Here is a 20,928-nt window from a genome sequence, read left to right as displayed (position 1 = left end):
TATTCTCCGCATCCACTCTATATATATATACACACACACACACACACACACATAACATTTAATGTAATTATTTAATTTGCATAAAATATTTAATAAAATGATAAAATATTTAATAAAAATATTTTAATTTAATTTTAATTGTTAATAAAAAAAATTATAATACATACATTTCAAAAACTGCTTTTGTTACTAATTTGACATTATGTGTAATACATATTTTTATATTACAAAAATATAATATTTAAAATATAATGCAATTATAATTTAATTTAATATAAAACAATTAGGTGTTAAAAATTTTATCTGTAAATAATAAAAATGCTTTGTATTAAAAAATGGTCAGTTCACCATTTCATATATTATTCTAACATTATTCTAAAGACAAAAAGCATAATCAGTAATCAAACTCATAATCTCAAACTCTAATAACTTTATCTAACTAGAATTCAGAAATCTGTGATATAATCAAGGCTGTGTGGGGAAAAAATTATATCATCAACATAGCCTAACATAAATCCCAGTGGATTCAATCATTCCACACCCTACCCTATGGATTATTTCCATTTTAGAATACGGGGCCGTTGAATGCATAGCGATTTAAGTACAAAAACCGGACGAATCCCTTTAAATATATAATCTGATCGATGTCTTGAGGTGTGGTAACCATAGTATAAGCGGAATAATTGACTCCGGGCCGTTGAATTATTAGAAAAATAATGCACACCCGAGGTGGAACAGCATCACCACCTCGGGTGTGCATTATTTTTCTAATAATTCAACAGCCCGGAGTCAATTATTCCTTACTGAATATCTGGTTCTAAAAACACTCAAAACACTTCACAAAAGTAAAATAGATTTCAGTTGTTGTTATTAAAAAAATCAATAAATTCCATTAAGAGTCAACAATAAAACTTAAAAATGTAGACTGTATAGCTAAAGTGAAATCTTTTGCCGTTTCACGTGGTTGCCATGCCCAGATGAACTCACTGCAGAATATATCAGTGTGGTGTGAGTTCTCAGAAACCTCAGATGAACTCTGTCATCACGTGTTACTCAAACATACAGCAAGGCATGATAAAGCTGATTAAAAGCTGAGGAGCACAGTATCGGAAATGGCCTGTTTATACTTCTAGTTCAGAGAAGGAATTCCACCCACATAACAGGAATAAAAGCGAAACAATCCGCAACGTAAAAAAATCTCTTTCTTGCTCTCTCCATGTTTGAGTGGTCACAGTTCAATGGACAGAACCTGTCCCGTCTAAACTCTGTCCACTCAGCTTCAACCAACAATTTGCCAAAAAAAATAAAAAATTGACAGGGCAGCCATATTGTTCTGCCTACTCATCCTCCTACCGCAAACATTGATATCATACCATCATCCTACATTGATCTCGGTGAAACTCTGTCTATGTGTGCATATCCACTGCCTTGAAATTAGAAGCGGGACACCAAAAATGCCAATTCTTTTCTGGCTTGTCTTCTTCTGTCCAGCTTTGTCCAAATAAATGAGCAGCCATCTGCTCTAAAATAAAGAGAGAGAGGGAATAAGGACAAGAAAGAGGCCTTTGAAAGAGAATCAAATAAAGAAACAAGTGGAATGATTTGCATCAAACTCGAGCAGTCGTGCACCAGCAGGGGATATAGCCGGCCTGTTATCACTTTTCTGTCACTCCAGTGCAATGCTTTGTTTGTCAGTGATCCAGGATCTTGGTGGAGACGTTCTTATTGTCCCAGACTGAAGGAGATGGAGCAGATTGAGTTTGACAGGGCAGAGCTTGTCCTCTGGTTCTCTGAGACACGAGGAAACAGAAACCTTGCAGAGAAACAGAGAAAGCTGTCAAGCATAAAAGCTTTGAAATCTTAAAACATTACAGTCAAATTTCATTTGATCTTTTTATGATAACATTTTAAGATCAGCATCATGTCATCCAAGGTGCAGATGAGTTTATTTCTTCATTCGAACAGATTTAGAGAAATTTACCATTACATTACTTACTCACCAATGGATCCTCTGTAGTGAATGGGTGCCATCAGAATGAGTTCAAAAAACATCACAATAATCCACAAGCAATCTACACAACTCAAGTCCATTAATTAAACATCTTGCAAAGTGAAAATCTGCGTGTTTGTACAAGTCTTCTATCCATAATATTGAGAGAAATATGCACAGATCAAGCACCGTCTGCAAGTGAAAACAGTCCAAAACAGTTCGAAACAAATATGTGGGTGGATTTTGATGTGAGTAATATTCAGTTTTGTATGGAATAATGCTAAATGGATTTTTTTTTTTAAAGGAGACATTTTATGCCCCTTTTTACAATATGTAATATAAGCCCAAAACAAAGTTACTGGGTTAATCTTTTTCACGTTTCCTTGGTTGTTAGATGCACCGGGGACCTGATTATAGCACTTAAAACCTGGTAAAGTCAGATTTTCATGATATGTCACCTTTAAGCATTATTATGGTTATTATAGACTGGTTTTAGCTGTAAACGGTGATTTGTTTGTGAATATTTCTCTCAAATTTTCATTTTTTGGTGAAATATAACTTTAATAATGATATATACTACTCTTACTATTTCTTAACCCTAGCACTAGCGTGTATGAACAAACTATTTCACATATAAAGCAATCAAAAAAAAAATAGGGGTGAGATATTTGGGTGAGATATTTTCAGTATTAAATTATATTTTAATATATAATTTCCTGATTTGCAGAGCAGTTATGCACACTCAGCTCTCTGTTTCTTCAGCATAAACAAACACAATAAGTTAGAGAGAGAAAGAGAGAGAAATGATCATACCATCGCTTTCAGTTTACAAGCCTCTTAGCTGCTTTAAATAGGGAAACAGTTTCATAATATAATTCCATTTCATACACATAATCTGATTCCTGCAAAACATTTCCCATTGATTTCAGCTGCCATTTCACAATGTGACAATACCAGCTTCAGTATTGCCACACCTTTTTCCAAATCTCCTGCTATTTCAAGTGCCAGTAAAATAAAAATAAATGATTCATTTATTCCAAGGAGCATCATTTTATTAATACATTCCATACTTCATCCACTTAAAAAAAAAAAACAATGAAGTGAATAATGTGCATCATAATATTATTTAAATAAGTGAATCAAGTGAGTCACAGCCAGTGAACTTTTCCATTATAGACTGTACTATGATACCAATAGTTTACTGTCATTATTATTATTTTATTGACTCATGTTACACACTTATGCACATAAAAGCAGGTTGCATTTTGATGCTGAATTTGGAGTTCTGTCGATAAAAATGGTTTTGATTCATCCTTTAGTTTTTAAAAATTAACCCTAACAAAAACCTTACAATAGAAGTCTATAAGTGGTAGAAATCTGCTCCAGGTTAACAGTTAAAATTTAAATGAGTAATTTTAATATTTTTTAAATAAAAGTTAAATCAACCTTTAGGGATGAACAAGTTGCAAAAATTCCTGCTTTTAAATGCCTTGACTCATATTGATGTAAGTACATTATTTTTAATGCACCCTTTATTTATACAAACTGATGGATGAATCTAAATTATTGACCTTGGTTATCAGACTCAGTTAATGCATCTTAAAATCATTTTTTAACAGTGTACTTCTGCACAAAATACTGACCCCATTTTGCTCCTGATAGTTTCTCCAGTGAACAACTCTTGCATGCTCAGCATATGCTGTTGTAATGTTCTGCTACGACCATTTCACAAGAGGAAATGTCAAGCGATAAATGTACTTGCTGGAAAAAGATTCCGCCTCTTATTTAACCGGACTAGAATTTAGCCGATGGAAACTTGAGTGGAGACCGTATTATGTGTGTGAACGTTCTGAGTATCAGTGTTGGTGGACTCTGTGTGTGTGTGTGTTTATTTATAGTGCTGAAGAAATATAAGCCTACTCGTCTGCAAAACAATTTCATCTGACCCGTGTCCTCCAAGCCTGGACTTGGCATTTAATCTCACACACGTCACTGTAAAATCAGGTTATATAAAGTGGATGGAAGGGCAACTCCGAGCACATGGCAGAAAGTCTGATCGCTCCAGATATAAATGATGCTTATATAGACGAATCAAGATGTAACTCACATACACACACACACACTTAAAGAGCCATAGCTGTCAGAATTTCTCAGAATATCTTCTTTTATGTGCGACAGAAGAAGTCGTACAGTTTTGGAATGATATTAGGGTGAATAAACGATGAAAGCATTTTCATTTAGGGGTGAACTATGCCTTTAAGGCAAAGCAAGTAACTCTAATCTGTAGTAAACCGTATTACTCACCAGATGTTTGACTCCACCCATGACAACCACCCCAACAACCAGCAGGCCAAAATCTGCAGTGGAACTCTGTAGGTGAGCCTGATGTTTGCTTGAAGATTGGGTGAGTGGCACATCAGCCAGCCAGTGTCTCCTCCTGCTGTCAGTCAAAAAGACTCAAAAGAGTAGAGAAAAAAACTAAGAGAAGAGCAAATCAAAGCAAAATAAAGCAAAACAAACAAACAAAAAAGCAATTCAAAGCAAAACAAATTAAAAACAAAAAGCAAAACAAAGCAAAACAGCAAAGCAAAAAAAAATTCAAACAAGATAAAACAAACAAAAAAGCAAAGCAAAGCAAAATGAAACAAAATAAAATACACCTCTAACATTTAGCATTTATTATTTACAAAAATAAAGCTCAGGTATATGAAAATCATTCCTAAAGGTGTGTCAGTACATGCCAAGTGACAAAAGCCTTTCATATATTTTGAACGACACCCTGATGCATTCCAGGGTTCAAACAATAGAGCATGGCGCTAGCAATGCCACAGCCATGGGTTTGATTTTCAGGGAATGCATGAAATTATAAAATGTATACCCTGAATGCAACGTCTGCTGCTTTGGATAAAAACAACTGCCAAATGCATGAATGCAAATCTATCAGCCTGTGTAGGAGATCAAGGGTACATAAAGGAAAGTAAATATTGTTGAGAAAGTAAGAGCGGGATGTTTCCCAGCATATAGAATCACAGCGTAGTTCTTGGCACTAGTTCAAGCTCACTACTGGTCCCCAATGAGCACATTGTAACTTAACAGTACAATGGAGATGCACAGGGTTTTAAAGCCACATGGGTCTTGATTACCCTCAATAACTGCACAAAAATTCGGCTCAAATTCTCAGTGGTTGCTTAAACAAATAAAACAATGCCAAAAGTGACCACAGTGTTTACACATTTTGGCGTCATTTCTTGACATTAACCTCGGAAAAGAGAAATGATTTTAACATTGCATCAGCTTAACTTTTTATTTATATCGAACTACCAACAACATGGAAAATGTCCAATCTGAAGGTTGTGTTCGGTGGACCACCATGCAGTCTCACATTATAAGTAACTCTATTCCTCATAAATACAAATCTAGTGAGGTAAGAGTAATGCTGGTGATTAAGTGTTGCTGTATCCGCGTTCATCTCCATTTCCTGCTTACCAGGCTACAAACTGTATGAACAGCTCTGTTTACTATATCCACTCATATCCTGGCAACATTGGCATCCCAGGAAAGAACTGTTGTTTCGAAGAACCTTCGTGGGTCTCCACAGGAAGGAATTCACCCCGCTCCACCCGGCAGGGGTCAGGGCCAGAACGTGTCAATGGGGTGGTGCACACGTCTCAGCACTGACAGCAGGAAACAAAAAGAGAAATGTTGAAAAAAAATAAAAAGCTTTTCTCTCAAAGCAACATTCAGGATGTGTACAGATCAAGAGGCTTCTGGACGCCCTGAGTAGACCAGAGTAATGTCTGACATTTTCACTGAATTCACTGAATATAAGCAATCAATTTTTGTATTTTAACCTTTCTACTCTAAAAGACTGGAGAAGTATAGAATAAAATATTTAAAGAAAATGTGTGCTGTCAAACGATTAATCGCGATTAATCGCATCCGAAATAAGTTTCTGTTTACATAATATATGTATGTGTACTGTGTATATTTATTATGTATATATAAATACAAACACATGTATGTGTGTGTATTTATATATACATAATAAATAAACACCGTACACATACATATATTATGTAAACAAAAACGTTTATTTTGGATGTGATTAATCGCGATTAATCGTTTGACAGCACTAAGCAAAATAAATAATTGATATTAGTGGGACCCAAAATTCTGAGTTTCAAGATTTTGAAAAATGAAATTAGAATGCTTAATAAAGTAGTATCGCACATGATGCACTTTTTTTTTTTTCACTCATATCAATGTTTTTATTAACTAAAACGATTAAAACTAGTTTACAGCACAGATTTATAGCTTCATTATCAGAATCGCTTTATCTTTTACAGAATCTCATTATGTTTGGTTTATGCAGTATACCTTTTAAAGATTCAAGATGTTTAAACAGAACAGACAGATCCAGACTTCTATCAAAAATACATAACCAGAGAACACTTCCATGCTTAAGTGAGCTGATGGGAATGCAAATATAATAAATGCTTTTTACAGTTAAAAAGTCATGACTTCATGTCTGCAGATGCTTCAAATGTCTGAACTGATGGCATGTTTTTGTGCATTTTCAAACATAATCTTGAACTCTGAGTATATACGATCCACCCCGACACTCGACCAACCTATAATGTCTCACAGAACAATGACTTCCATTCATACCACTGTACCGATCACCATGCTCAGGAATTAGACCTGAAAGACTTCTACAATGAAGGTAAAAAAAAAAAAAAGACCTGAGCTGACTTTGCACACACCCACTGTAAGGATGCTTTAAAAACAGTTCTATTAAAATTTGCATAAAGTCTGCAGGTAATGAATTACCACTAGGGGGCCCTATCCAAATAATCCAAACTGTCTCTAACAACTTCCCTCTTGAACAATTAATCAGCTGTATTAAACCTTCATGACCTAACACAGTAAGCAAAATAGTTTAATGTACAAAATTTTTTATTTTATATCATTAGGCTATACAAATACGTACAATATTATTACCAAACTACATAGGCTCAACAATTTGCATAATTATTAAAATGACTTGAATCGGAAGATTGATGACAAGAAGTGACAAGAAGTACAGCTACAATAAACATCATTGTTTTGACTTGTAGTGAATATATGTTGATTATGATCTATTTCTGGTTGCCGCTTACATCCAGTGTGACAAGGTCATGTGAAGAAAAAAAAAATCAAACACTGTACTGTTTTAAACATTTAACGTAGAATAATGATAACTGTTTTAATTACTATAAAACAGTAGGCAGATAATAGTATAATATAGCCTAGTATAATATGGTATAACATCTAGTACAGATAATGTCTCTTTCTCATCTGCTCTGTTCTTCACCTGTCAGACGCGATAATGTAATGTAATGAAAGAAAGAAAGCAAAAGAAAGAAAGAAAGAAAGAAAGCAAAAGAAAGCAAAAGAAAAAAAGCAAAAGAAAGAAAGCAAAAGAAAGAAAGAAAGCAAAAGAAAGAACGAAAGAAAGAAAGAAAGCAAAAGAAAGAAAGAAAGCAAAAGAAAGAAAGCAAAAGAAAGAAAGAAAGAAAGCTCATTGGTGCTCTCAGCTGGACGTTGAGAGAGAAACTTGCAATGTTGTTGTTTTGTTTTTTTTTTCTCTCGAAGATTCAAACACCCGCTCACGTGCTAAATCGGTCCAGTAAACCCCCCTTCAGCGCATGGGTGACCCGTATGCAGAGGCGGTAACTTACAATACATTAATTGCTGTAAATACAGACTGATAAGGAAGAAAATAAAAAATCAACACAACTGTAGCTGTATAACTTTACAACACCAACACTATGACATCAAAACAAAAATTTTAAGAAAAATGCTGTCTAATCGCTCTCGCTGTACTTTGATGTCATACACAGAATGGTCTGTGCAGTGTTGCTTCAGTCAAACACCTTTTGTGTTTTATTAGGAGATGCACAACAGTTCTTCTGTGGCTTTATAGGTAATATTTTCACTTACACAATTTAGCAAAATCAGACAATATTGGGTCTAATATAAACCACAATATTAACTTATTATTATTATTGAATTGTTGTAAATAAATATCACATTTGGAACTGGTCAGTGCTCAAAAAATGCTGGGAAATCACTTCATGTAGAAATTTCCTTTTTTTATGTCAATGCACTGTTTTATTATTGTTGTATATACTTGCAATACCTCTGAAGCAACTTACAATACATTAGCCTACACCTACTGAATACACTGACTAGCTTGTAGTATCTTTGGAATAAAGAGCTTTTAGAATGTTAAAAACCTATTTGGGATTTTTTTTTATTATAAATAAATATATATATATATATTATTTAACACCCCTAGCCACCCCCACAAAAGCAGGATGGTAGTGATCTCACACAGCTCTGGACACATCTATGTGTAGCCATTCATCCACATTTGAACAGAGTGGACAGTGAAATCCTGTAAATACAGAGTGATAAGAAAGAAGAAAAAATCAAACCTGCTTTAAAACCCAGCAACACAACTGTAGCTGTATAACTTTACAACAGCAACACTGCTTTAACAAAAAAGCAAAACAGCAAGACTTATTTGACATCAAAACAAAAATGTTAAAAATGCTGTCTAATCGCTCTCGCTGTACTTTGATGTCACACACAGATAGAAATGTAGTGGAGTGAAAAGTACAATATTTGTCTTTCAAATGTAAGGAAGTTAAAGTCATAAGTTTCCAGAAAAAAAATAATACTCAAGTAAAGTACCAATACTCAAAAAGTGTACTTAAGTACAATACTCAAGTAAATGTACTTAGTTACTGTCCGCCTCTGCCCGTATGCCAATGGATATGTTGGACAACCGCTAATAAAACTTGTTTCAAATCCATGTATCGTTGTAAATCATTGTAAAGCCATCAAAACCTGATCAAAGATCAACATAAGTTGTTTTACCACAAACACACACCCTTCCCTACAGCCCGACACAATAGATTGTGCGTCAGTGGCGGGTTACACAACTGCCTATTCAAATGAACTTTTAAATGTTTGTGCACAAAAATGAAAGCTAAACTACTGAACATCCCTTCAGCATAGACTGTGTGACATCCTGTGAGCTCCGTATCGCTCCAAATTATCCAGAGACATGAACAAAACGAGAGTACACTTCGGTAAGTATTTATTTTGTTTTGTGTTATTTTATTGCTTTCTTCAAAGCAGATGTGTTAATGTAAATTTACTTGAAAAATATTTAAAGGCAACGTTTTAAAAATCAAATGGCACACTGGCAGAATGAGAAGGATTCGTTTTGGCTTGCTCTTCTGTGAAACATAAAAGATAGGCTATTAAAAATGTGTTATGTGCATATTTTTGTTGTCGCCTCTAGCAAATGATATCCACAGAGGAAGAAGACAACGAGATTTTCAAAGAGATAAGTTCATGCCGCTTCCGTATAGACGTACGTACGGTAAGGTCACAGAACTACTAACGTTTTGCTATAAGAATGTACGCCGATAATGTAGGCCGATGGACACCGTCCAGCCCCGACTTTCCCCCGTAAGCTTAGTGCCACTCACATGGCTTCCCATTATGTTCGACCTAAAGCAAAACCTTCAAAATCGTTATTAAGGTAAATAGGCTACCTAACCTAAGCTCTAGTTGTGTGCAATGTTGTTTTTGTGGTTTGACAGCGTGAAGAACGTCTACACGGAGAAACTGCAAAATAAACGACGCACTTTTTAATTAACAGTTAAGTTGCGCAGTTGCAAAATCCTTCATTTTTAACTTTTGTTTTGACAGTGCCTAGATTTAGGCTACTATTTGGAACCGACCATCTTAAATGTAGTCGTGTCTTGACTCACTGAGTCAGTCAGTAGCCTAAAATAAACAGTAAAATGTCATTAAATTTTTAAACCAAAATAAAGGATACACTCAACATTAAAATATATATTTTAAATACAAAATATTAAAATAAATGCAAACAAGTAAGACTTTCTCATAAGGTAATACAGAAATATGTTTGTGTGTTCATCATACACAGGGAGAAAATGGTCCCATGGTAGGCCTACTTTACATGCTCAACACAACCATAATCAGCAAGAATTACCAACAAACAGAGGTGAGGTGTAATAGATTTGTATGAAGTTACTATGAGAAAAAAAAAATCTTCAGTATGACAACTTTGTCTCATTTAATGCATTTTATTTTAATTAGGTTATGGCTCAAATGTCAAGACAGTTTTGAATATAATTATAAAGGATCTGCAGCCCTTAAGTTCTGTGACAAGACGTTATCTCACAAGGACTCTACAATCCTCTTTAGATGTTCAGTTAAGTGCCTCATGGATCCGAAATGAACTTCAGAACCTTTACAGGCACAAGAGGGTGGAAGTACAGAATGCAGTCAATAACGCAAGTAACCTCGCTCTCTCAGCTGAGTTGTGGAGCTCCAGTGAGAAGGGGTTTTACCTGACAGTGTCCTGTCACTTAATCAGTGAAAATTGGAAGCCGAAATCGTATGTGCTAGATACAGCCCATTTACTCACCAAGCATACAGCAGAGAATGCAGTAGAGCACCTTTTGAGAATTTCAAACGAGTGGAACATCACAGAAAAAACTCAGATTGTGGTCACAAATATTGACGGCATAAAGAAGGCCCATAACAATGGATGCAGATGGACCTATATACCTTGTTTTGCTCATACTTTGGATAGAGTTTTCAGAGAAACCATACAGAGAACTGACTGCGAATCTGTACTCAGGAAATGTCAGCAGATAGTTGCGTTTTTCCACCAAAGCGACAAAGCCTCGCAAAATCTCCAGCAGTACTGTGCTTCTCTCAATCTCAGGCAAAGTGAACTGACTCAATCCTGTGGCCTAAATTGGCTTACTACTCTCCATATGCTGAAGAACATCTCAGAGCAGTGGCAAGCCATTTTTAAGGTTTTTGTCGACAGACGAGCGGATGATCTTTGCCTGAATGAGAATGAAAGAAAAATAATGGAAAACACTGTGGCAGTGCTGAATATTCTGAAGGATGTCACAGAGGAAGTAGGAAGTCAAGGGTTCAGCCCAATCTCAAAAATCATACCGCATGTCCAAAAACTGCAGGAGAGGCTGAGAAACCAATGGATGGTGGGGAATGGAATAGCGAAGAAACTGTCAGAAATATGTGACTATCATATTGGCAACATCAAGAAAAACCTTTGGTTTAGAGTTAGCACAGCACTGGACCCGCGATACAAAACCAGCGTGCTGCAGGACTCTGGCATTGAAGATATCACAGCAGAAATCAGGAAACAGATCAGAGGATCTGCAGAGCACTGCAGTCGTGACACTGAAAGTGAAGAGTCAGTCTTTCAAAAGTACTGGAAAACAACAAGCATTTCAGTGAACGCACTTGATTTCTGGAAGAGCAATGAAGAGTTTAAAAAACTGGCAACGGTGGCCCGCAAGTACCTCACGGTGGTCTCCACTGCTGTTCCAATGGAACGTGTGCACCAGCTGCAAGAATCCCAGCTTGTCGACAGTAGAAACTGTCTGGAGCCAGAAAATGTCAATATGATCCTGTTTTTGAACAGCAACCAATGAAGAAAACGCATTATGTACTATACGTATACTTTATGTAAACGATGCTCAGCACTGTACATTTTTCAAATACGAAATGTCAAAATGTAAATATCTGTGACAAGGATGCCACCACATTCAAACCTGTAAGAGTCTGTGAAATCTATGTATTAATCTATGAATTAAAATGTAATTCATTTTAAAAAAAAACAAATTTTGGTTAAAATTACCAAACATTTTTTTAAATTCATTTGTTACAAATAATATAGTAGACTACCTTAAAAAACACAGTGAGCAAGCCCAACACAGAGACAATAGCCAAAAAAAAAAAAAGTAGAAAGAGATCAGAACCATTTTCTCAGAAACGCAACCGAAACTGAACAATAAAATAAGGTGAGGCAGGCAAGGTGGAGCTACATTTAAATCAAGCCAGAAGCAGATTTTGCTCCCTCCATAACTAGATGGTTTTGATACTCATTCCAAGGCATTTTGAGAAGTTGGACAGTTTTCTTTTTTTAAAATACTTGCTTACAAACTTGTTGAATATGCCGCAGATTGCATCTTCATTTGGTGAGTGTTTGATTTTCTGTAAGAAATTATAGGAAGAATAAGCGGTTACATTTTAAGGATATTATAAGTATACAGTATATCTACAGGGAGGACCAGACGGGTTCAAAAATACAGACCCTACATGAAGGATCAGCACAGGGGAAAAAGAGGTGAGAACATAAAAGGAGAAAAATACAATTCTCTATGGGTTCTCTTTATGGAGCGTTAACAAATGAGCAAACTAAATCACACATTTAAAATTTGATTTAAAATCAAACCATGCATACTTTTGCTTTCAAGATCCTGTGCTTGACGGTCATAATGATTCAATACTAAATTATATTATGCACAGGTATAGCACACCAGACTAGTTTGTACTCGTGAGCACAAGTTTAAGGCGGTGTTCTAAAACCATAAATCTATTGACCATACTGGCTTTAAAAATTAAAAAGTTCATTTTTGAGCTGTGTTAGTTGACTAAAAATGACAGCACCAGACACACACACTTTTTCTTGCATTTTAACCAAAAATTTCCACGCACATACTCTTTTTCTTCTAGGTGATCAATGGAACACCTTACTGGATATGATTATTTCAGATTTACATCTGCATACCATAGTTGAAGAGCCTGGTTTCTTACATTTCTACAAGTCTATGAGTGAAAGGTTCCAATATCCACCAACATCTACTGATATACTTTTAAAGCTTCAACAATTGTTTTCCAAAACAATACAAATTGTGCAAAAAGGTCTAGAAAGGGTAGATACCGTTGCATTGTCTTCTGAAGTGTGGAACACCACAGCAAACAAAACTTATATGACAACTACCTGTCACCTGATTGATAACGCATGGACTCGGCGATCATATGTTTTGGAAACCACACCTCTACCCGAAGAATATAAACCCAGTAATTTTGTTGGACAGCTTCTGAAAATAGCAGATAAATGGGGAATTGGAAGCAAGATTAAAGTGGTAGTGACAAATGAAGATGGGATAAGGAGAGACATGAAAAAGGCAGGATGGGATCTCATACCCTGCTTCGCCAACACACTGGATTTGGTCTTCAAGGAGACGCTTGAGATGTCTTCTGACTGGAAAGAGCTGGTGCAAAGATGTCGTAAAATATCAAAGTATTTTTCTAATGTTGAAGCACAAGGTCACCTCAAGAAGGCACAAATAAAGCTGCAGTTACCGCAACATAACCTGGCTCAGTCCAAAGGTGATAAATGGCTTTCTACGCTAAATATGCTAGAAAGAATCTCAGAGCAGCATGAGGCCATACGCCTAGTGCTAATTGAATTTAACGTTGACTTATTGTTAAGTAAGCATGAAAATAAAAACGTAACAAAGACAACAACATCCCTCAAGGCATTCCAGGATGTCATATCACCAGCAAAACGATACCACTCACTCTCAGACATTATACCGCAAGTGGAAGCCATAAGGAAGAAGCTAAAAGAGTTGCAACAGAGCGGAAATGAGTTTGCTAAGGAATTAGCACAACGTTTAAATCATCACTTCAGTAGAGCCAAAGAAAATGACTGGTTGACATTGAGCACCGGTCTTGACCTGAGATACCGAGACGTCGCTCTCTCTGAGAAGGGGATTTCCACCCGTATTAAGAAAACAATCATTGCTGAAATGAAACACCGGGATGAAGAGAATCAAGGGAGAAGCTATAGACAGCCAGACAATTTTGATAAGGTTCTGAGGAGATACTTGGAAAAGGAAATGTTACAGAGCGATTGGGATCCTCTTGCATTCTGGAATTTCCCAAAAGATGAAGACTGGTACCTGAGTGAAGTTGCACGCAAATACCTGGCTGTTGTATCTACCGCCGTCCCGGCTGACGTTGCCTTTGACATGGAGAAAGCCAGACTCGTGGCCAGTCGAAGAAGCAGCTTGGATCCTGAACATCTAAATATGATGCTGTTTCTAAATGGCAACTGTTTCCTCTCTTAACTCATTATTTAACAAATGGGAAAATGATCAAAGCCTGTTTGTTGTGAAAGATGGACATTCACAAAACATGACATATTAGCTATTGTCTATCACGCTATCAGCATATCAATTAATATATATTGTAAGGGGTATAGTGGTTAATTAAAGGATTTTTGTATTTAGGAAGTATTTACTTTGTATTAGCTATTATTGTCTATAATGCTAACAACACATCAACTAATATATCTTTTAAGGGGTATAGTGGTTAATTAAGGTATTTTTGTATTTAGGGAGTATTTACTTTGTCAATTCAATAGTCAATAATCAATCAGTGAAAATATTTACAATGCATATATTATTCATGAAAATGACTTTGTCTGCACTTTCTCAGTAGCTTAAGTGACTAAAAGTTAACAGATTTTACACAATTTCTTGACAAACCTGTAAATAAACTTTGCATTGAATCTCTCTTATTCTGCAATTTAAAAAAAAAAAAAAACACATTATCCCCCAGTTCCACAGACAAGGCTTAAGCCTAGTCCCTAGACTAAAATGTAAGTCTGAGCTGTTTCAACTGAATTAAACTTGCACTAACTGATCTTAAAATATATCAGTGCCTTTGTTTTGCCTCAAGATGCACACCAGTAATGTTTTTTTCTAAGGCACGTTTATAAAAATTACTTAAATGTCCTAATTGAACTATGGCTTAATCCTGGTTTAGGCTAAACCCTGTCTGTGAAACCAGGCCATTGTCTCTTAAAATATAAACTGTACTTGTGGAATGAGGATTGACCACAAGATGGCAGTAGGAACACATTTATGCTATAGGCCTAGAATGACACCTATAAAATAGAACGTAATAAATATAACATAACTTTTTTTGTTGTTGTTACATCAATCAATCCATGCATTTAAAGCTACCTCATGGTGTTCTTACCTTATTGTTCATGTTCACCTTCCGCTCCCCCAATGCATTTCCCATGAAAATCCTAAAAACATTTCAATCAGAAACCATATTAAATGCTCGATGCGGTCTTGGTAGAGCGGTTCTGTTCATGTTTCACGCTTGTAGAGGTCCTCACAGTTACTAAGCCCGAGTATCTCCATTTTAATCAAATTATTATTAAGAACAACTTACTTTTTTAAATCTAATATTTGAGGGAATTTAATCAGTCAGATCTGTTGCATCAGCATAAAAAGTGCACAGTGCAAAGGCAAATTTCCCTGAGTCAACACACTGGAATAGCTGTGATACAGTAGTTTTTTAGCCTGAGGATGGTTATTACGCATGTAAATCTACAATACTGGAGAACTACGACATGAACAAACTTGCTCAGGTATTTTGTTTTACTCTTAAATGATGATTCGCATTGACAGTCGTGAACATCAGAACAAATTACGGCCCTCTGGTGAAGTTTACCAGCTTTTTCTTTTATTGAAAAATATAACTGTTATTTTGCAAGGGAAAGAGAGGCAGGTCATTATATACATTTCAGTACAGAATGATACAGACATTAAGTGAAAAAAGATAAACAGCAAATACCTAGACATTAAAGAGATGGTTTTATACCATACTTTAGTGTCTTGTCACCATTTTCTGTAGCAGCTGTAGGAAGATGTGGTGTTATAAATTATTAGAAACCTGTGTGCATATAATAACCAAGCAAAGAAACTATAGAAACCTCTATGCAATTGTATATGTATGGTAGAGTTTTGTCTCGGTAAGCATAGATACAAGTAAAAAGTATTAATGGCCTGAAAGAATACTACTCAAACTGTAGAGGGAGCCCTGCTGCTCTCAAAACCTGTTACAGTCCAGCGTTCCAGCTCACTTTCAGTCTCACAAATCCAGTTCCGGACATCTGGTCGTCTTCAAAAGCTTTGCGTGCAGTGTGTTATCTCCACGACCACTTCCTTAACCCATAAATTGAACAAAAATAGGGCAGCAAAAGAGAGGAAGAGAAGACATTGGCACATTTGATTATCTTCCGTTTGTGCTTGCAGACAAAACGGCACGATGCAGCATTTCAACCAGATACAAGGCAACACAAGCCCCTCGTACCCCATTAATAAAGCCTTTTCCAAACCATCCTATACCCACCCTGAAAAGCACCCTAAGAAACATGGAGTCAGCATAACAAACATCTTTCTAGAGCTCTTATAAATCATACCTTACTTGTTCCTCTGTTCAAACATGCCGATTTTACAAACCAACGAAAAACACTGACAGGTGAGCAAGGAAATAATGTAGCTGTGGTCTTGGAGCGTTAAAGCTGATACAAAACCTAACTAAGCTCACAAAGTGTAGGTAAAAGGCCACAGAGAGATCTGTACAAACAATTCTGTACCACTGAAACCAACTGAAAATAACCAGTTCTACAAATGGTGCTCTCTTCGGTTCCTAGTGTGCTTATATAATGTCAGATTACAGGGCCAACACTGTTGACTAAACAATAGCATCAATCAAAACACTCAAATATACAGTAAATTAATAACTGAACATGATGTACATATATCAAGAGTGTAACGCTTTTAAATTATCTCCACAAAACATAACTTTGTGTCATAAGAAGAAAAAAAAAAATCAATTTCCCAAAGTGCACAATGAACAGTTAATACTTGATTGGCTACCAGGACATTAATAGATGGTAATTATTTTATGTTTTCAATGGTAAATCAGAGACTATAATAGTGTTAAGTATCTTGCCAGTATTTGGGGAAATTTGCTAACTTTTAGCATAGTTTGGAAAGTCTCATTATAGAGACCTAAATGTGACGCGTGTAATTTCTGTGGCACTAACATATTTCAAACATTTCCAGATCTGCCACTGGTCAAACAAATGCGTAGTCCCGCCTTCAAACTCTGACGATTGTTTGTTATGGAATTGCAATCTATGCTAAGATTCCAAAAAAAAAATATATATATATATAGTTTTTGAAAAATGTGAAAAAAAAAAAAAAAAATTTTAAATTGCAGTATTTTTTTTTATTGTTCCATTTTAGTGCTGCTGATGGTGCCGAAATTATACACTTCACCTTAAAGGAAAATTAGTGAAAGCTTTACATAATTCTGTAACATAAAATTACATGGTGGATTGAGTTTGCTCATTTTGTAGATGTTAAAGAATTTTAATAAAGTACGTTTTTGTCTACATTTAACTGACGCAAAGGGTATGGCACTAACTCACAGAGTGGCTATACAAGTTGCAATCTCATCATGGGGTGTTGATCTCTCTTCAAACCTAAATACAGAAACACAAAGAACTATAAGAGTTATTCAGAGATGAAAACCCTCCAGATCCACTTCTGCTGATGAGCACAGCTTGAAGTTCGAGGCACTACACTAGACCATGAATAAGAGTGCTACGCTCTTCATCTCTGAGCCTATACAATGATAATCAAATAACACACTCCTCAGCCCTCTTGACATCAATCCTCATTCACACACACACAAAATTAAAGTCATAATTGGTTCCACTTGGAATGATTCTACTGCCTACAAGTAATCCGACGTCACCACTGCTTTCGGTTTCTGCATCCCATCAATCTGAATTCCCCGTGATTGAGAATTTCATGTGAGCCGACAGGAAATCCTCTTAAACATGCATGGACCACATGACAAATTCCAGATCTACTACATAAACAACTCCCGATGGTAAAAAGGTAACGTATGCCAGAGATAAAGCGTTCTGTTGAACCTCCAAACACGTTTATGGTATTCCAATCATCATTTACATCATTAAGGTTTTGAATACAAAGCAAAATTTAGGATATAACTTAAAGATGGAATCAAAAGCTGTAAAACATAGGAAAATTAAGACTGTTGGCGTTAGCGTTTTTCAGAGTTTAAAGGCATAAGCAAGAGTACTGCGTCGATCATGGGAGAATGTGAGGCTTGGTTTCACACAAACCTCCTGTATCAGCATTCCAAGTGGTCAACACTGGAATTCATTAATGATACTCACGAGACTGTAATTACCATTTGAAATGGAATTCCCTTGCTTCGGCATATGCAAACACGCAAGCACATTCCTCTCACAGCTGTGGTGGCTCTGGTTAAAGTCACTAGTAACAGAAGGTTTGTATACCTGAACTAGAAAATGTAGTGAAAAAGCATTATCAAGGGCTAAAACATACGTTTTCCCTTTCATCTCCATTATAAAATCAGTCCTCCAAGTCAGTGTGCGAGCTTTACATCTACCAATCGACCACAACCCACCTCCACCACTTCTTTTACTCTTTGCAAAGACTGTTCACTTTACACCCTAATCTCGTCATCATCGTCATCATCCATGTAGGAGAAGTCCCTATCGTCTTGAACTCGAGGTGAGCTGTACTTGATGTTGTTCATGTTCCCCTCATACATCTGATTGTGGGATTTTTCATCCAGCACGGTGGACCCTGAACTGGAGAGGGAACAGCTGTCCAGGTGTTGACGGTTCCTGGTTTGGAGCTCTGGAGTGTAAGGGTTGGTGCCCGGCCTTTGCCGTGGGGGCCGGATCGGAGGAAGAGGGTCCTCTTCTTCCACCTCATTGGGAGGGCTCTGGGGTGGCGAGCTGCGCCCCTCGCTACTCTTCCCTTCTTCAAATCCCAGATCGTCATCGTCAAAGCCCTTCTTGTTCATCACGCTCAGGATGTCGCCCAGCATTGAGGGACCCAGATCAATGTGGAAAGACATGATGGACTCGGCATGTTTCATGCCTCCGGTGTAAGGAACCGATGGACGCAAGTCAGTCAGCTCTCCGAAACTCCTCTCGTCCAGCTCCACGTTTGATACAGCAGGCGCCATGGCTCCATTAAGCGGCTTTACTTCGTCTTCTGGAAGATTCTTTAAAGGACTTGAGGACACGCTCTTGGGAAGGTGGATTCCAGTACCTCGTCCCGCATCATCGTCATTCAAATATGGCAGCGAGATTGCGTTTTTTACATAACTCGGCGAACCACCAGGGGGCGCCAGTTTGGATTTGTCAGGTTTGTCGCGATTGGCCGATTGGGAGCGCTTGCTGCTTCGGAACGTACGGGAAAGGAGGCTCTGTTTAGGTGAGCTCTGCTGTACCTCCGGCTCCTTTGGTGGCTCCCCTGAGCGACTGCTAAGAAAGGAGGTGTCCCCAAACGCGTCGCCTCCTCGACCCACGTGCATAGTGTGACGGAAGTCTCCTAGAGGTGCGCTGATCATCTCCGCAGTCAGGTCAGCACGAGAACGCCGCTTCGACTGGGAGGACGAGGACATAAGCTGCTTCAGAATAGGCATGATGACTACTCAAATACGGTCCACAGAAAAATTAAATCACCAACGTCTTTCTTTGCCAAGAGATTAGTCACTCTTTCCTATGATGGTGTAGATCCAGGACAGTGGTCAGGATGAAAATTCTTCCACGTATCCAGGACACATGGCCATTTTTATCCTTAAAGTATAGCGTCCAGCTTTCAACATCTGCAAATTGACCTACAACAGAAGAGAAAAGACATAAATGTCATTTTATTTTATATGGCTGACATTTTACTACCAAATTGGAGAAAGATTCTCTTTTAATTTTAGAACTTGAGGTGAACCGTCAGCTGTTGGAAATTATTGGAATTATACATGGTATTTTGGACCATGCTAATGATATCACATATTAAATGTATGTCCCATTTTGTTTTAAAGGATTAATTGTAATGGAAGCTTGGCTTTGAGAATGAAAAAGGTAGAACAAATTAATGAAGCATTTCAACATTAAAGCCACTTGAAGTATTATGTAATGCAAGAAAGGAGAGGTATAAGAGGTCGGAAAAGAAATTCCTATTCCATCCATAAGCCTTTTTATTGTTCTTGGAGGAAGTGTGGTCATGAAAGGGTGACACGCTGCACGGGTGTTGATTTACAGAGCTCCTGTTACTGAAGGATTTACTTTAGCATAATGGCCACCACACCACCACATAAACCAAAGCTTTGAACACTTCCAACTTGGTTTACTATGAACTTATGAACCATTTGTTTACTCAATAGATGAATCTGGAATTAAACCACACAAAATGCATGCCAAATTCTAGGCCCTAATTATTATTGACTTATATTAACATGTTAGCATTAGGACTGGCATAGGACATCAGTGCTCTTAAAATGGTCCTGGGAAACCACACATCTTGTGAGTAAATACTGTTATATTTAGACAGTAATTGCAATTGTAATTTAGTAAAAGAACAATTATATTTTTTTGATGAGAGTTCTACTAAACATGAAGTTGAAGTGAAAGTGGCAATTTTGCACAAATGAAAACAAAAGGTTGCAATGCAGACATCGGGTGGTAATGTGGTCCAAGGCACAAATCCAAGTTGCAAATCCCCTTTCTTTCCAAATCCACATTCACTTTGTGATTACATAACTATGAGCTCAGAGGATCCTGGGAGCCCAAAGCTGTAAAGGGTTGCATTTCTTCCTAAATTCAACTCCATCCAGTGCAGAATTCTCTGTAGTATGTGCCAGGCTCTTATATCATGAGGAAATCTAGACCTTTACTCTTTGTTGTACTCCACTGCAGCTGCCTGAGATTTTCTTTCCAGGCCTATTGCTGACAACACAGTTTTTCCTGTTCCCCAGACACCTTGCTTGCATTTTTCACCATTCTTTTTTAACACTCCTTCCTTTTCATATGCAACTAGGTATGAGAATGTAAGGACTTTAAAGATTCTGTTTCCATTTCACAATTTGGGTCACATTCTTACTGCATGTATTGCCTTTAGGAGGCTGGTGTCAAATGATGAGAACATTTCACATTGTCAACAGTTCTTGCAATCAACAATTTAAAAACTCTGTTTCCCATAATTATTGATTTGCATTTATTGCATTTAGTGTTTGAAAGGTTCTTGATTTATTTGCACAGACAAAATTCAAAGTATGGACAATGGAATGGCATGGTTTATCGAGGTTCCAAA

The 20,928-nt window shown here is 36.9% G+C and overlaps 3 protein-coding genes across 3 annotated transcripts; 2 read left to right on the top strand and 1 right to left on the bottom strand.

Moving 5' to 3' along the window:
• The first annotated feature begins 9,461 nt into the window (after window positions 1-9,461).
• Window positions 9,462-11,653, top strand: LOC107755392 (uncharacterized). Its single transcript, XM_016572173.1, has 3 exons — window positions 9,462-9,514; window positions 10,021-10,076; window positions 10,172-11,653. The coding sequence occupies exons 1-3, from the start codon at window positions 9,462-9,464 to the stop codon at window positions 11,545-11,547; spliced, it is 1,485 nt and encodes a 494-aa protein (XP_016427659.1). The 3' UTR covers window positions 11,548-11,653.
• A 217-nt stretch (window positions 11,654-11,870) lies between these two features.
• Window positions 11,871-14,271, top strand: LOC107755445 (uncharacterized). The gene is made up of 3 exons (XM_016572229.1): window positions 11,871-12,093; window positions 12,180-12,242; window positions 12,632-14,271. Exons 1-3 carry the CDS (start codon window positions 11,985-11,987, stop codon window positions 14,032-14,034), a joined length of 1,575 nt encoding a protein of 524 aa, XP_016427715.1. The 5' UTR covers window positions 11,871-11,984; the 3' UTR covers window positions 14,035-14,271.
• Window positions 14,272-16,957: 2,686 nt separating this feature from the next.
• Window positions 16,958-19,454, bottom strand: LOC107755444 (cdc42 effector protein 4-like). The gene has a single exon (XM_016572228.1). It carries the CDS (start codon window positions 19,262-19,264, stop codon window positions 18,272-18,274), a length of 993 nt encoding a protein of 330 aa, XP_016427714.1. The 5' UTR covers window positions 19,265-19,454; the 3' UTR covers window positions 16,958-18,271.
• Between the last annotated feature and the right edge of the window lie 1,474 nt (window positions 19,455-20,928).

The sequence above is a fragment of the Sinocyclocheilus rhinocerous genome, unplaced genomic scaffold (genome assembly GCF_001515625.1).
Source record: "Sinocyclocheilus rhinocerous isolate Xijiao unplaced genomic scaffold, SAMN03320098_v1.1 scaffold140, whole genome shotgun sequence".
Taxonomy (NCBI): domain Eukaryota; kingdom Metazoa; phylum Chordata; class Actinopteri; order Cypriniformes; family Cyprinidae; genus Sinocyclocheilus; species Sinocyclocheilus rhinocerous.
Note: the sequence above shows the minus strand (reverse complement) of the source record. Positions and strands in the feature narration are given on the sequence as shown.